The sequence below is a fragment of the Phalacrocorax aristotelis genome, unplaced genomic scaffold (assembly GCF_949628215.1).
Source record: "Phalacrocorax aristotelis unplaced genomic scaffold, bGulAri2.1 scaffold_312, whole genome shotgun sequence".
Classification (NCBI taxonomy): domain Eukaryota; kingdom Metazoa; phylum Chordata; class Aves; order Suliformes; family Phalacrocoracidae; genus Phalacrocorax; species Phalacrocorax aristotelis.
In genome coordinates this window covers 4,981-19,346 of record NW_027441097.1, presented here as the reverse complement: position 1 = coordinate 19,346, position 14,366 = coordinate 4,981, and the positions used below count along the sequence as shown (strand labels likewise).

Sequence of the window (14,366 nt, the reverse complement as noted above, 5' to 3'; positions counted from 1 at the left end):
GAGCTATTTACCACCACCCTTTGGGTGCGGCCTGTCAGCCAGTTCCCCACCCACTGCACAGACCACTTGTCTAGGCCATAACACATCAATTTCTCCAGGAGGAGACTAGGGGGCCGTATCAAAGGACTTGGAGAGGTCCAGGTAAACAATGTCCACCGCCTGCCCCATGTCAGCCAGGCAAGTCACTTTGTCATAGAAGGCCACCAGGTTTGTTAAGCACCATCTGCCTTTAGTGAAGCCATGTTGGCTTTTCCCAGTCAAGTGCTTCATTTGACTTGTGATGGCCCCCAGGAGGAGTCGTTCCATAACTTTCCCAGGGATTGAAGTAAGGCTGATGGGCCTAGAGTTACCCGGATCCTCTCTCAAGCCCTTCTTGTAGATAGGGGTAACATCTGCCTTCCTCCAGTCCTCTGGGACATCCTCCGTTCTCCATGACTTCTCAAAGATTATGGAGAGCAGCCTTGCGATGATGTCAGCCAGCTCTCTCAACACCCTCGGGTGGATGGCGTCAGGGCTTTGCTGTCCCAGGTGACTCTGCAGCACCACGGGGCCTCTGAGAGAGGTGGAGCTGAGCTCCAAGAAGGACAAGCTGCTGCTGAGAAAGTCCCTGGGGGAGGAAAGCCTGTGATCCAACCACACAGTGACCATCATAATGCTGAGGGCTGACCAGCCAGCTAGCAGCGCTGCAGAGCAGGGCCTTGGGGTCCCGGGGGTCACCAACCTGAGTACGAGCCAGCAACGCACCTCCACGGCAAAGGCCAGGCCAGCACTGACCAGCCACATCCCCACGGGCAGCTGGCCCATTGAATCCCCCGCCTGCCCGCACTTCCACGGGCTTCTTTTTCCACAATCCACCTGGATCCCTCCCTTTCCCTGCCCAAGCCTCCCCACCAATTAATAACCCTCAGCAAGTACATTTTACCCAACGGTCTCAGGTTTTCTCCGTTTGTACCCAACTTTGATAGTTTGGAGACTTCTGCCCAGGGCCTCTGGGACTTCAGTGGCATCACTGGTGGCTTCCCCAGGCACCGATGGCCTCGCAAGGCTTGAGTGCCCAGAAGGTCACCAGGGCTCCCCTCTGGCACCACTGTGGCCACTGCACACATCCGCAGCCACCTGCGAGACCCAGCTGGGACCCACGGTGCTGCCCTCACCGCTGGTCCCTTCTCACACGGAGAGAGAAGCTGCTGGAAGGCAGGCGGGCAGGGGAGGAGGTGGAGGCGAGCTCCGTGCAAAGGGGAGGGAGGCTGGCGTGCACAGAGCCTTGCATTGGAGGAAGCGTCATGGTCACAGGCCCTCGATTACCTGGCAAGGTCCATCCCTCCACAATCCCTGAGGTGGTGGAGAAGTAGGACAACTAGCAGAATGAGGGTGCAGGACTGCAGGAGAGGTCGTTTCAGTTAGCTGAGGATCTCCTTGGACTGTCCTGGAGGGAAAGGCCCTGTGAGTCTCTCCTGCATCTCCAGGGACAACGTCCTCAAAGCCCAGGAAGAAGCCAGCCCGATGCGCAGGGAGCCGAGCAGGGCCTGGCAAGAGGCCAGCGTGGATGAAGAGGGACCCCCTGACTCAGGAGGTCAGACTGCAGGAAGCAGTGCAGGGAGGCTGGCGGGGGAAGGGGCTGCCCAGGAGGCAGCTAGAGACCTGGCCTGTGGGTGCAGGGATGGAGCCAGCAAAAGCAAAGCTCAGCGGTGCCTGGAAATGGCCCTGCATGGGGAGGGCACCCAGAAGGGCTTCCCTAAATACGCTGTGAGCACAGGGAAGGCAGCTGAGGGAACCCCGGTCCCAGCGCCCAGAGGGGCAGGGGACGGAGTGACAGAGACAGGCTAAATTCAGCAGTTCCTCAGAACAAACATTCCCCCTTCAGAGCGCTGGTAGGAAATGCATTTCGCTGAGGAACTGGATAGGCCTCGACATTTTTCGCTACATTTACCTATGCACAAATATGGATCTTTGCATGTACTGACATAGACAGAGAACACAGATTGGATGAGCACAGTGCAAATTTGGCCATCCAAAAAGGGAGTGTTTCACTGAAGCTTTTTCCCTGCTTTCCTCCATCAGGCAAGAGAGGTCAACACCTCCGAGCGTGACTCCCTCTGTGCCAAGAGTTAGAGGTGGCCTGGGCAGTCCAGGGCAGGGAGATTTTTGGTCCCTGGGCTCTGTGCCAGACACAAAAATTTATTTTCCTTAATACTGTGGGTATAATAGAAATGTTGAGATCATTTAAAAAACTGAAGCAACAGAGAATGAACGATGTAGAGTGAAGGAAATGTCCTCGTGCAGCTTGAAGCTTCAAACATTGTTGATGCTGTTATCCTTCTTGCTTTGCTTTGCTTTGTTTTGTTTTAATATAGTGATCTCTGGGGATATTTTCTGTACTGCCTTTGTTTGCCAAGGCAAGTGATGCTAGGATTGGGCTGGGATGCAGTTAGAGGGACATGGGCACGTGGTGCCAGTGTAGGTGCCAGTGTAGGTGCCCTGGGACCCTCTGCCCAGGCTCCAGCTGCCGCTTCCGAGGGCGTCTCGCTCCAGCAGGTCCTCTGTGACAGCTGCCAGTGCCAGGCTGTACTTCAGAGACACTGGCTCCTCCAGAGGCAGCGCTCGATACTCACGGTCAGACAGCGGAGCCCTGCCTGAAAACCAGAGAATTTCTGACACGTGTTTCAAAGGATGAGCACGACCTCCTCAGCTGAAACAGTTGAACACTTTTAATGACACGATTTCCCTTGATTTCTCTAAAATGAGGAGTTTTCAGGATGTGCATTAATAGCAAGAGGCGAGCTATTGACCTTCCTCCAGGCTTGCACTGTCAGTGCTCTCTCTATTAGGCTGTGCATTTCATCTCCCTCATCTTTCATGCATTCCTACCTGTCCTAAATTGACCACATCTGAAGTCACCTTTCCAGCAGCCCATCTGCACAGAAACACTTGCAATTGGTCTCTGGATTTCCCTTCCCCTCACTCTTTGGTCATTGAAGCACCTCTCAACAATCCAGTTGCTGCTTTGAGCACCAGGGAGTTAAAAGCCTGCCTATCTTTCCATACTCCATCTCATGCTGGCTTTAGCCAACTCTTTCATTGTGTTTATTTTATCATATCCTTTCTGTCTAACACATTTCTTGCATGATTTTGCCTTCTGGAAGGTGAACCTTATTGGTGGCAGCTTGTACTTGGCATAAAGATAAGAGGGCTGTTTTTTATTTTAATGGTGAGCATTGTCAGATTTACTTTGTTCAAAAAATAAGAAAATCCCCCTTTGCCTGTGTGCAGCCAGTTCTCAAAGGAAAGCAGGTGGGAGCTGGTGCAAAGGAGCTGCAACACCCAGCTGCAGAGTGCAGAGGAGAAGGCTGAAGGAAGGAAAAGCAACACAAGTCCCAGGTGCCTGATGAGAGACATGATGGGGCTGGGGAGGTGCGGTGGGAGGTTGTCCTTACTGTGTCAGACCTGAAGGGACATCTTCCCTGACCAGTCCAGGTCTCCTTAGGAGAGACCCTGGATCAACATCTACTGGAGAATGCGGCCATCAGCTTTTCTCTAAATTGAAAAATATTAATCTACACCCTTTAAAATAAAAAGCCCTTTTAATTAGAAGCTCTTTGAAACCTTTCTCCGTAAGTCCACCGGGAAACGTCTCTAATTCACTGTACAAGAGTACAAGAAAATTACTGGGAGAGGCATAGCTCATTAGGGCTTGCTTTCTTTTAATGAGACCCATGGTGCTGGGTCCTTGAACCTCAGGTACTCAGAGGAGATGGCACAAAACTTGAAGAAGTTTTTCAAGAAAAATCTTGAAGTAGGACCGAGTCCCACTGAGGAGGGCCATTTCTGAGACAGGCTCCCCAGGGACTCGTTAGGGCAGATAACTGGAAGCCGTGACTCCAGGGAGGCCAAGGTAATGTGCCGGCAGCTCAGATGCTGGGAAAAGCCTGGCTTTGCCTCATGAAGCAGAAAGGCCAAGCTCTGAGCCCCAGCCCCGGGGAAGGCAGATCCTGTCCCTCACACAGCGCTCAGGGCCCTTCCTGGGGCAGGGGGCTGTGGGGTGTGTGATGCTGAGTGAAGGACAAGGGTATGGCAGCGCCCAGCCTCACTGGGGTGTGCAAGGAGGCGAGGAGGCCCCCGTGCCTGAGGACAACGTGTCTCCTCATAGGCCTTGCTGGCAGAGACACTTGCCAGAGCCACGGGGACAAAGCCTTGGGTTCTCCTGGCCACTTCCAGCCTTGCCAGCGCTCTTTGCCTTCTCTCCCAGAGCTTGTCCTATGCTGTCCCACAGCTGCTTCTTCCCTGCACACTGCAGACACCCCCCTCGCTTCCCCACCTTGCTCTCACTTGCCATTGCCATGCAGTCACTGACGTCTGTCCATCCTCACGCTCTGTTTTATGAAACACAAAGAGACGGACTGATGTCATCCTCCTTTGGGAGGACTTCATGCACGACAGCATGACCCTTTGAGGGACATTTCTTCCTCCTCATGGCCACTCCCCACCTCCCAGGCTGCCCTGTGTGGCAGTGCTGCTCTCTCCTGCTCTTCCCTCCCTCCAAGGAAAGCTCCACCACTGGGAAACCACCCTTCAAGCAGGCGTCCCAGCGCGTCAGCCTTCCCATGGCCTTTCCCCTGAGCACCAGAAGTAACCTCACCGTCATCCCCCAAGGCTGCAGCCCTTCAGCTTCTCGCATAGACACGGCCAAGCTGCGTGCCTGCTGCTGCCCCATCAGGCCCCCGGGCAGCAGAGACACGACACCCAGAACAGAAGCCCCCTTCGTGCAGTGAGCCTGGCTCCTTCGGCAGAGGGGATCTCACAGTCACTGTGCCAGCCAGGTGCCTTCTGCCAGCCTCTCGGAGATGTTGGCAGGTATCAGCTTACAAGCACATACCCCAGCCGTGGGTCAAGCGCTGACCCACCAGCTCTTTCACAAAGTGACCTCACAGTCCCTTTCCCAGCCACGGTCCTGCTCTTAACCTTCACAGCCATTGGATTCCTACTGGATGGGGTGTTCCTGAGACACAACTGACCACACGACACTGTACCCAACCATCTCCTCCTTGTGGCCCTGTTGGCCATGAACACCATGAGTGGAAAAATGTCCCTCAGAAGAACTGCTGTATTTATGCTGCTGCATTTTATATCTCTACTTCTGCTCTCTAATCTTTCTTCTTCCTTTGCCTTTTCTGTCTTCAGAGTTCTCCAACGACAAGACAGTCATTGAGTCATAGGATCACTGGGGTTGGAAGCGAGCCCTGAACACCATTGTGGCCAACCACTCCCTAAATCTCCCAATCCTCATTCCTGCTCTTTTTGAAGACTGTTTTAATGTCTGCCTTTTCAAAGTCCCCATGAACATCTGTTGTCTCTGGCCTTTCCAAGGTGTTTGGGAGAGGTCTCACAATGAACCTGGCCAACCTTCTCAATATCCCTGACACCAAAAGCCCACATTGCCAGGTGAGTGCCCAGAACACAGCACATCCCTGTCTGGGTCCTCAGGGCAAGTTCCGAAGAGAACCACAAGTGATTTCTCCCGACAGCCCCCCGACTCCAGTGGGCTATTTGTGCAGCTCATGGCTTTCCTGAGTGTTTTCCTCAGTGCTGCCCTGCCCCCATCCTTTCTGCTCCACAGGCTGTAGATGCCCCACGGTGGCAGCTCTTGTGCACAAAATTGATGTCAGCATGAAAAGGAATGGGGAGATTGGATCTAAAAAACAGGTTATGAAACCAGAGAGCATGAGTGTCATGGTTTCACTGCAGGAGAGTTCCAGCTTTGGGGCCAAACCACAGAAGAATTGGTCCCATAAATCAGGGCTAAAAATCTTCATCCAGCCGACACACTGAGCAGATTGCCCAGCCCAGGCACTCTGCAGCCCCTCGTGCCAAACTTGCTCCCCAGCACGACAGGAGAGAATTGGCCCAGGGGCTCCTCAGGCAGCTCCTGCTGCCCCAACCGGGCACCTGCACCAAAGGATGTCTCTGTCCGTGCCTCACGGGCACACACACGGTGCCCTGCTCCTCTCCCAGCACATCCCATCTCCCCACAGGATGCCTTTCCCCAGCTAAGCACACCTGTGCTGGCCAGGCCGCCCATTCCTGCACCCTGCCCCCATGCTCCCCACAGCCCCCGAGCTGGCGGTGCTGCGCTGCAGAGAAAGTGGGCTGTGGTGCCCAGGACCACGGCGTGACTCCCTTGGACTGTGCTGGTCAGGCTGGGAGGCAGAGCCAGCTGGTGCTGGTCACTGCCGCTGACCACCTCCTACACAAGCCCTTCTGTAGCCATGGAGGGTGCTCAGAGGTACCCGCCTTATTCCAGTGCTGTGAGATGGGTTTGGGTGCTGCGCTGCGTCCAGCCTGGGCAAGTTCACTGAGGGTAAGACAAGTCATTCACCAGACTCCTTTCCCTGCCCCTGCTGTGTCCCCTGGGCTTGCTGAGCTCTTGTTTGCCACTTCACACCCGCATTTAGGGTATCACCTCTGGGCAACACTGTGCTGGACAGGCTGCTGCTCGGTGGGGTCCATTCACTGCCAACTCCCTGGCACACGCTGTCCCTCCCTGCACATCCCCTCTGCTCTCCTGGCACCTCCCAAGTCCCTACAGAAAAACATTCACCTGCCATCGGCCCTGCCACATGCTCCAGAGCCCCAGGAGGGTCAATGAGAGACCATTCACCACCTGCATGGGTGCTGGCCACCAACAAGCAGCACCTGAAGCAGCCCTCAGTCCCTTGAAGGCCATACTGGGACCATGATCTCGTCTCACTGAGCCCATGAAGTCAGTGAGCAAAACTACAAGCCTCTTTAGAGTCTATTCCTTTATCATGTTCTTGAGAGCAACTTTGGCAGAAGACATAAGCCTTCAGACACTGCACTCAGGAGATGCCCTTTCCTGATGGAAATGGTGTCATGGAGGTCAGCTCTATCGGAGAAGGGCTCCTTGCCTGTCCCTTCCTGCAGTCACAGGACTAAAACACAGCAGGAGTGGGACCAAGCTCCAAGAGCACTCACGCCTTACACCAACACAGCGGCTCTGAAGTAGAGTGAGGAGGTGGGAAGAGAGCAGCTCTGAAAAGAGCAAACACTGCTGGTCTCTGGCAGTGCTGCTGTTCCGGGACTATTCTTCCCCCTACCTCTGCCCACAGGCAGGGGCCCTGCAGCTTCACAGAGGTCTCAGAGGAAGGGTCTCGGACAAGCAATTCCTGCAGGGTCCTTTGCTTTGTATAAATACAGACAGAGCATGATTCCTCATTTACACAGTCTCTGGGTCAAACTCAATAGGTAGACAGTGAATTGGAAGAGGGATGAATAATGAAATTAGGTTATGCACATCATTACCACACGAAATACAAAGAAACCCCCAACACCACCAAAACCCATAGAAGGCAGGCTAAGACTGTAATGAGCTACATTATGAATGCTGTGCAGAGGAAAACAGGTAGTTTATTGTTCCTGGAAAAAAACATCCATTCATCAGTTTCCACATTGTAACCTTGATCTCCTGGTTCCTCAGGCTGTAGATGAGGGGGTTCACTGCTGGAGGCACCACCGAGTACAGAAATGCCACCACAACATCTGGGGATGGGGAGGAGATGGAGAGGGGTTCCAGACATGCAACCATGACAGTGCTGACAAACAGGGAGACCACGGCCAGGTGAGGGAGGCACGTGGAAAAGGCTTTGTGCCGTCCCTGATTGGAGGGGAGCCTCAGCACAGCCCTGAAGATCTGCACGTAGGAGAAAGAAATGAAGACAAAACAGCTGAGTGCTACACAGACAGTAACCACAAGAAGCCCAACTTCCCTGAGGTAGGTGTCTGAGCAGGAGAGCTTGAGGAATTGGGGAATTTCACAGAAGAACTGCTCCAGGGCATTGCCATGGCAGAGGGGGAGTGAAAATGTACTGGCCGTGTGCAGCAGAGCATGGAGAAGCCCACCAGCCCAGGCAGCTGCTGCCATGTGGGCACAAGCTCTGCTGCCCAGCAGGGGCCCGTAGCGCAGGGGTTTGCAGATGGCCACGTAGCGGTCGTAGGCCATGACCGTGAGGAGAAAAAACTCTGCTGATATTAAAAGGACAAACAGAAAGGCTTGTGCAGCACATCCTGCGTAGGAGATGTCTCTGGTGTCCCAGAGGGAATTGGCCATGGATTTGGGGAGAGTGGTGGAGATGGAGCCAAGGTCAATAAGTGAGAGGTTGAGGAGGAAGAAGTACATGGGGGTGTGGAGGCGGTGGTCGCAGGCGATGGCGGTGATGATGAGTCCGTTGCCCAGGAGGGCAGCCAGGTAGATGCCCAGGAAGAGCCAGAAGTGCAGGAGCTGCAGCTCCCGCGTGTCTGTGAATGCCAGGAGGAGGAATTCAGTGATGGAGCTGCCGTTGGACATCTGCTGCCTCTGGGTGTGGAGCACTGAACAGGGAGGTAAAGAATGTGAGAAGTTAGGGCAACTATTCAATTTCTAAAAAAAACCCCAAAGTGCCTTTCACTTATCGGGAAGATCTTGGGTGAGCTCTGGATGGTGGTGGTGGAGGGAGGGTGCCCCAGGGAGCAGCAGGCTCTGCTGTGGGCTCTGCAGGAGCCAGTCAGTCTGTCCATCAGCCCTGATCTCAGCTGCTCTCTGCCGGCAGCTGTTTAACCTGGAGGACCATTGCCCTCGGCAGTTCCTCACAGAAGAAACAGGATGCTGATGGGAGCAGAGGAATCCAGTTTCTGAGTGCAGATCTCCAAACCCCTCCAGACCACATCGTACCTGAGGAGGATCTCAGCTCTGCCCTCCCAGACAGGGACACAGAGGGCTCATTACAGCTGCCCACTTACAGCCACACAGCAGCATTTCCACGGCCGTAGCCGCGAGGCATCTTCCCCATGGGGCTCCTGCGTAACCCAGAGATGCCCTGGGAGAGCTTTGCCCTACTGGAGGACAGCCTGCGGCCCAGCAGCACCTCCCAAGGAAACACTCCCATCGCCTACATTTGTTACGCCCTGAAGAGAGGCCGAGATCATTGCCAGCCTCACACACTGCAGTACCCAGAGCCCCAGAGGGGAACAGGCTCAGACTTGGATGATTTCACCCCATGGACATACGTGCATGACAGTACACGCAGCACTGGGGTCTGAGCTGCATTCGACTCCTCACCCCCAACACCACAGAGTGTAACAGTAAGATCAGGGTGGGAGGGAGAAGAGGAGAACATGCCAAAGCACCCTGCCGAGGGAGGCAGGAGAGGGAGACCCTGTCAGACACTGCAGGTTTTCCGCTCTCTGGTGGTCAGGCTGCTGCAAGGGCAGCTCCTGGCCATGTCCCCAGGATATTAAGGGCAGAGGCTCTGCGTGGGAGTGGGGAGACCAGGGGGTTGCTCCAGGGAAAGCACCTGCACTGCAGGGGATGGCAGGGAGACACCGGAGTCCCTCCTCCCACGGCTTTGCTGGGAGCAGTTCTCTCTTCCTCCCTGACCATGCCTCTGCTGCCTGGAGAAATTCTTGGCCAAGACCTCTTTCTCGGTCCCCACGTCTCCTCCCTCTCCCTGCTCACAGAGCCCATCCCACACACGCTGTGTGCTCAGCTCTGCCCTGCACACACCTCCTGGCAGCAGGGCACTGCCCAGGGACAGCTCTGTGCGGGCAGGGGCTAAGGAGCAGCTCAGACGAGTCCTAACGAGAGCTGGGGCCTCGGTGCCTACCCCAGAGCACAGAAACACATTCCCATATCCCACTGCCCACCCAGACAACCAAGCAGCGAAAACTCAAAGCACAGATGTCTTTCACATCCTTTCAGGTAATCCCCTACCTTGACATCCATCTTTAAAATGACCCTCTGCAAATGTCCTCAGGGTGATGGAGAACTCTGAGCAGCCCTGACCCATCGCTGCACCCTCTGACAGCAGAAGGACCCTGCCCTGCCAGGGTCACTCCTTCCACCCACAGCTCATCCCCACAGCACTGTGGGAGCTCCCGGGGCAGGCTGAGTGCTGAGCCTGGCAGGCGGCAGAGTCCCTGCCCCAGCACACAGACCCCTGGTGCACAGGGACCCTGCTCGCAAGGACAGCCTTATGCACCCCTGGATGCACACACGCCTGCAAAGCCCTGCAGCCATCCCCGGGTGAAGGCAGCCGCCGTGCCCTGTCCTTCTGACAGTGCAGCAGGGAAGTGCTGCTCCTCAGCATGTCCTCCTCCCCTGTGCAAGGGCAACTGTGAGAGTCCTCCTCAAGGATCATCTATGCTGTGGGATGGAGCAGCTGTTGGATGTCCCTCCAGGAACACCAGCTGCTTTGTCCTGCACCCAGACACTTACCACGTAGAGGGTTGGGAAGGTTTCTCCCCCAGTCAGCTCCCAGCATCCTCCCACGCCAGGCTGCCTTCCCCCTCTCCCTGCCCGGCTCCTCTGCCCTCGGTGCCTGCAGGCAGTGCCCTCAGCCCTGCTGCGCTTGGCAGAGGAGCTGCTCCTGGGCAGAGCTGTCTCTCGGCAGCGCTGCCTCATTGCCAGCAGCTCCCTCCATGGCAGGAGCCCAGCCCAGCTCGGCAGCAGAGGCCCAGCCCAAGGCAGCCCTTTCTCTGCCCCTCGGGGCTCCCTCCAGGTGTCCCTGGGGCTCCAGGGGAACCTGCTGTGAAACAGGCTGCAGGAATCCCTCACGTTCCCTCCCTCAGCTGGGGGGAGGGGCTGCTTTCCAGCAGAGTCATTACTCCTATTAGAAAGCTATTTGGCCAGAGAATCACTTTTGTTTTCCCATCATTAGACAGGACAGCAGGAAGGTGACAGGGAAGGATCTAATTTCTCTAGAATGGCAGGATGTGTTCCACTGAGTGAATTTAGGCAGTTCCTCCTGGGTCGTTAGGCCTGGGGCTAGAAGGACATGCAGCTCCCTTGTGTCCATGCCATGTCTCTGCTCTGAAGCAACGCCTTTGCACACACTCGGTCTTGGACACCTGGTACCAGGTTTCCTTACGGCAAGTTGGATCTGGCCTGGTTGCACAGCTGTGTTGCTTCAGCCCAGATGTGCAGCAGTGCCCTCAGCCAGGGGCACAGGCGGAGGAGCTGGAGCCGTTACTGAGCAGACACAGCTGTGACATGGTTGCAGAGCTCAGCATAGCTCATTTTCAAGGACAGCATCCTCCAATCTCAGCAAGGGTCCAGATCCAAACTCACTCTGAACTTGAAAGGCAGCTCAAGGGCACCATAAGGAGTGTTTTCTACTTCAGGAACAGTTAAAGGGAAAACAAAGACACTGTGTGGCCATTGCTGGGTGCCTGAAAGAGAAGGTGACTGGGTTTACTCAGGGTAGTTTGTCTCTCTCCATCCTCTTTGCTTTTGATAATGGAAGGACAGGATTGCTGGACAGGGGAGGGCAGTGATGGTCTTTACCTGGAAGTCATCAAGACTTTCAGCATCATCCCTCCACAAACTTCTTGTGTCCAAGCTGGGATAGTGTGGGCAGCTTGGCTGGATGAGTAGTTGAGTGAAAAACCAGCAGGATAGTTGGGCTTGGAAGAGTGTGGGAGCTGTGTGGTTCTCTGCCCAGAGGCATCTCGCTAGTAGGGCCCTGGAGGAGTCTATCTTGCAACCTGCCCTGTTTAACACCTTTTTAATGACCTGGAGGATACAAGAGAGTCCTTTGTCATAACATTTCTTGAAGGTCTCACATTGAGGAGAGCAGGGCTGGGCTGGAGGGCAGGCTGCCATCCAAAGGCCGTAGACATTCTGGAGGGATGGGACAACTGGAATCTCATGATATCCTGTAAAGATTCAACCAAAATTTTTCTCCTGAAGTGGATATAGGCTCTGAAGTGTCATAGGAGATGGACAGCCTAGGCAGGTAGTAGCTCTGCAGGAAAGGCTCTGCAGGGCTTTGGGTTACATTAGGCAAAAGATGAGCCATCAGCAAAGATGGCCAACAGCACCCTGGGCTGTCTGAGCACTAGCACAGCCAGGGGAAGTGATCATCTCCCTCTGCTCAGCGCTTGCTACACCACAACCAAAATACTTGACCAGGGATTGTTTCCAAACCGTGCCAGAGAGACATCGGCAAGCTGGAGGGACACAAAAGTTCATTGGAGGGCCACAGAGGTGGTCAAGGCTGGAGCACTTGTCCCCTTAGGAGAGGCCGAAGGAGCTGGGCTTGTTCATCCTGGAGAATAGAGGGCTTTGCGGGGAGGATGTACTAGACTTGCATTGCCTGTGGTGAGGCTTCCAAGAAGACTCTGTGGTGCAAGGCAGGAGCACAGGAGGCAACGAGCTGAAACACGAGAGGCTCAGGCTCAATATAGGGAGAAACTTCTGCAATGTGAGGGCAGTCAGAGATGGGAAGCCGTTTCCCGGAGAGTCTGCGCTGCCTCCACCCCTGGAAGTTTCAAAGACCCATCTGGATAAAACCATGAGGAAGCTGGTGTGATCCTGCTTTGAGTAGGATGTGTCCTACAGCTATATAGGAAGGTCCCTTCCAGCCTGAATGAGGCGCTCATTCCTCACATGGGTGACGAAGTGCGTTGCATTAAATGATAACCGTTAGAATGGAGAGAAGAAGTCCTGTTCTAAAAACTTTATGCCAGAAAATAATACCAGGAAAGAAATATCTTGTCAAGGTCAAATGAATGAAAGGAATATCATTAAAGAAATCAATTTTACCACCATGAAGAAGAAGGAGAAGAAATTATTCGAGAGCATGTTACTGCTCCTGGATTTATTGCAAGTAGAAATAAGGCAAATTACATGGTATGTTGACCCCAGCTGGCAGCTAAGCCCCCACCCAGCTGCTCGCTCTCTCCCCCTGAGCAGGAAGGGGGAGAGAAGGGCAAAGTCATAAAAACTCATGGGTCAGAACAAGGAATTTGTCTCAGGTTGCTTTCCTTCCTCGGCCTTTGCTGAGGGGACTGAATAGCCTCCTCTTTTGACAGAGCCAGAGAATGGTTTGGGTTGGAAGGGACCTTAAAGATCACCTAGTTCCATCCCCACTGCCATGGGCAGGGAAAGGGGAACCCATCACTGGGTGGGCTCGAGCCACCAGCCTTTCGGTTAACAGCCGAACGCGGTGACCAGTTGTGCCACAGAGACTCCCAAAGTGAGCTACGTAGTGCTTCCCATCGGCAGGCAGATGCGCGGCCATTTCCAGGGAAGCTCCGTCGCGTGTAATGGTGACTTGGGAAGAGAAACACCATCACCCTGAATGTCCGTCCTGCTTTCCCTGACCCCCGGACCTCCCCTCCCACGGCATTTCTGGGAGCAGCCCTGTCTCGTTCCCTGCCCACTGCAGACCACCACCTGCAGTACAGTGCTGGGAACCAAACGCACTCCTCCTGCAGCCTTGCACAAGCGCTCCGACCTCAAAGAGCACAGAGGTGCCTCGGGGAGGTCCTCCCTCACCAAGGTGAGCTGGCTCAACTGGTGTGTTTAGGATGCATGAATGGTGACTGGAGAAACAGGGTCATCCCCTGAGCATGAGGTGGGAAGCCCTGAGAGCTTCTTAGCTCCTCAGTTAGTCATGAGGTAGTGATTGGCAGTGCGTACGGATGCAAGTGAGGGGGGAGGGAACTTGGCAGAGAGCAAGGTGAAAGCTGAGGCTTTTAGCTCATCCTTCCATAGGATCATAGAATCATTGATTCATTAAGATTGGAAAACACCTCTAGGATCATCAAGTGCAACCGTCAACCCAACGCTACCATGTCTCCTAAACCATGCCCTCAAGTGCCACGTCTACATCTATTTGAACACCTCCAGGGATGGTGACTCCGCCACCTCTCACGGCAGCCTGTGCCAGTGCCTGACCGCTCTTGCAGTGAAGACATTTTCCCTAATATCCAATACAAACCTCCACTGATGCAGCTAGAGGCCAATTCATCTCATTCTATCACTAGTAACTTGGGAGAGGAGACCAACACCCTCCTTGCTACAATCTCCTTTCAGGTAGTTGCAGGGAGCGATAAGGTCTCCCCCCTCAGCGTCCTCTTCTCCAGGCTCAACACCCCCAGTTCCCTCAACCTCTCCTCATAAGACCTGCTCTCCAGACCCTTCACCAGCTTCGTTGCCCTTCTCTGGACACGCTCCAGCACCTCAATGTCCTTAAAATGAGTGACCCAAAACTGAACCCAGGATTTGAGGTGTGGCCAAATTATCTCCCCTCCGCTAGCAGCTCCCCGTACCCAGCTCTGGCGGGAGGGACTCAGTGTGTCGCTGCAGCTCACTCGTGCCTTCGTGTTTCACTTCAGATCGAACAACTCGCCCCTTGCAGAGCCCTCTGTTCCTCATCTGTCCCGCTGTTTGGTGGGAAACAAACCCCACAGGATGAGGCTGTGCTGTAACCAGCTTGCAACCAGCTGAGCAACACCACTATCGGCCTGAATCCCAGCCCTTTGGGCGGGCGAGCTAATAAAGTGCGGGTTGGCCATTCTAATGCCCCTTGTTG

At 54.6% G+C, this 14,366-nt stretch overlaps 1 protein-coding gene across 1 annotated transcript; it reads right to left on the bottom strand.

Moving 5' to 3' along the window:
- Window positions 1-7,390: 7,390 nt before the first annotated feature.
- LOC142050864 (olfactory receptor 14C36-like) lies at window positions 7,391-8,359 on the bottom strand. Its single transcript, XM_075080085.1, has one exon. It carries the CDS (start codon window positions 8,357-8,359, stop codon window positions 7,391-7,393), a length of 969 nt encoding a protein of 322 aa, XP_074936186.1.
- Window positions 8,360-14,366: the final 6,007 nt, after the last annotated feature.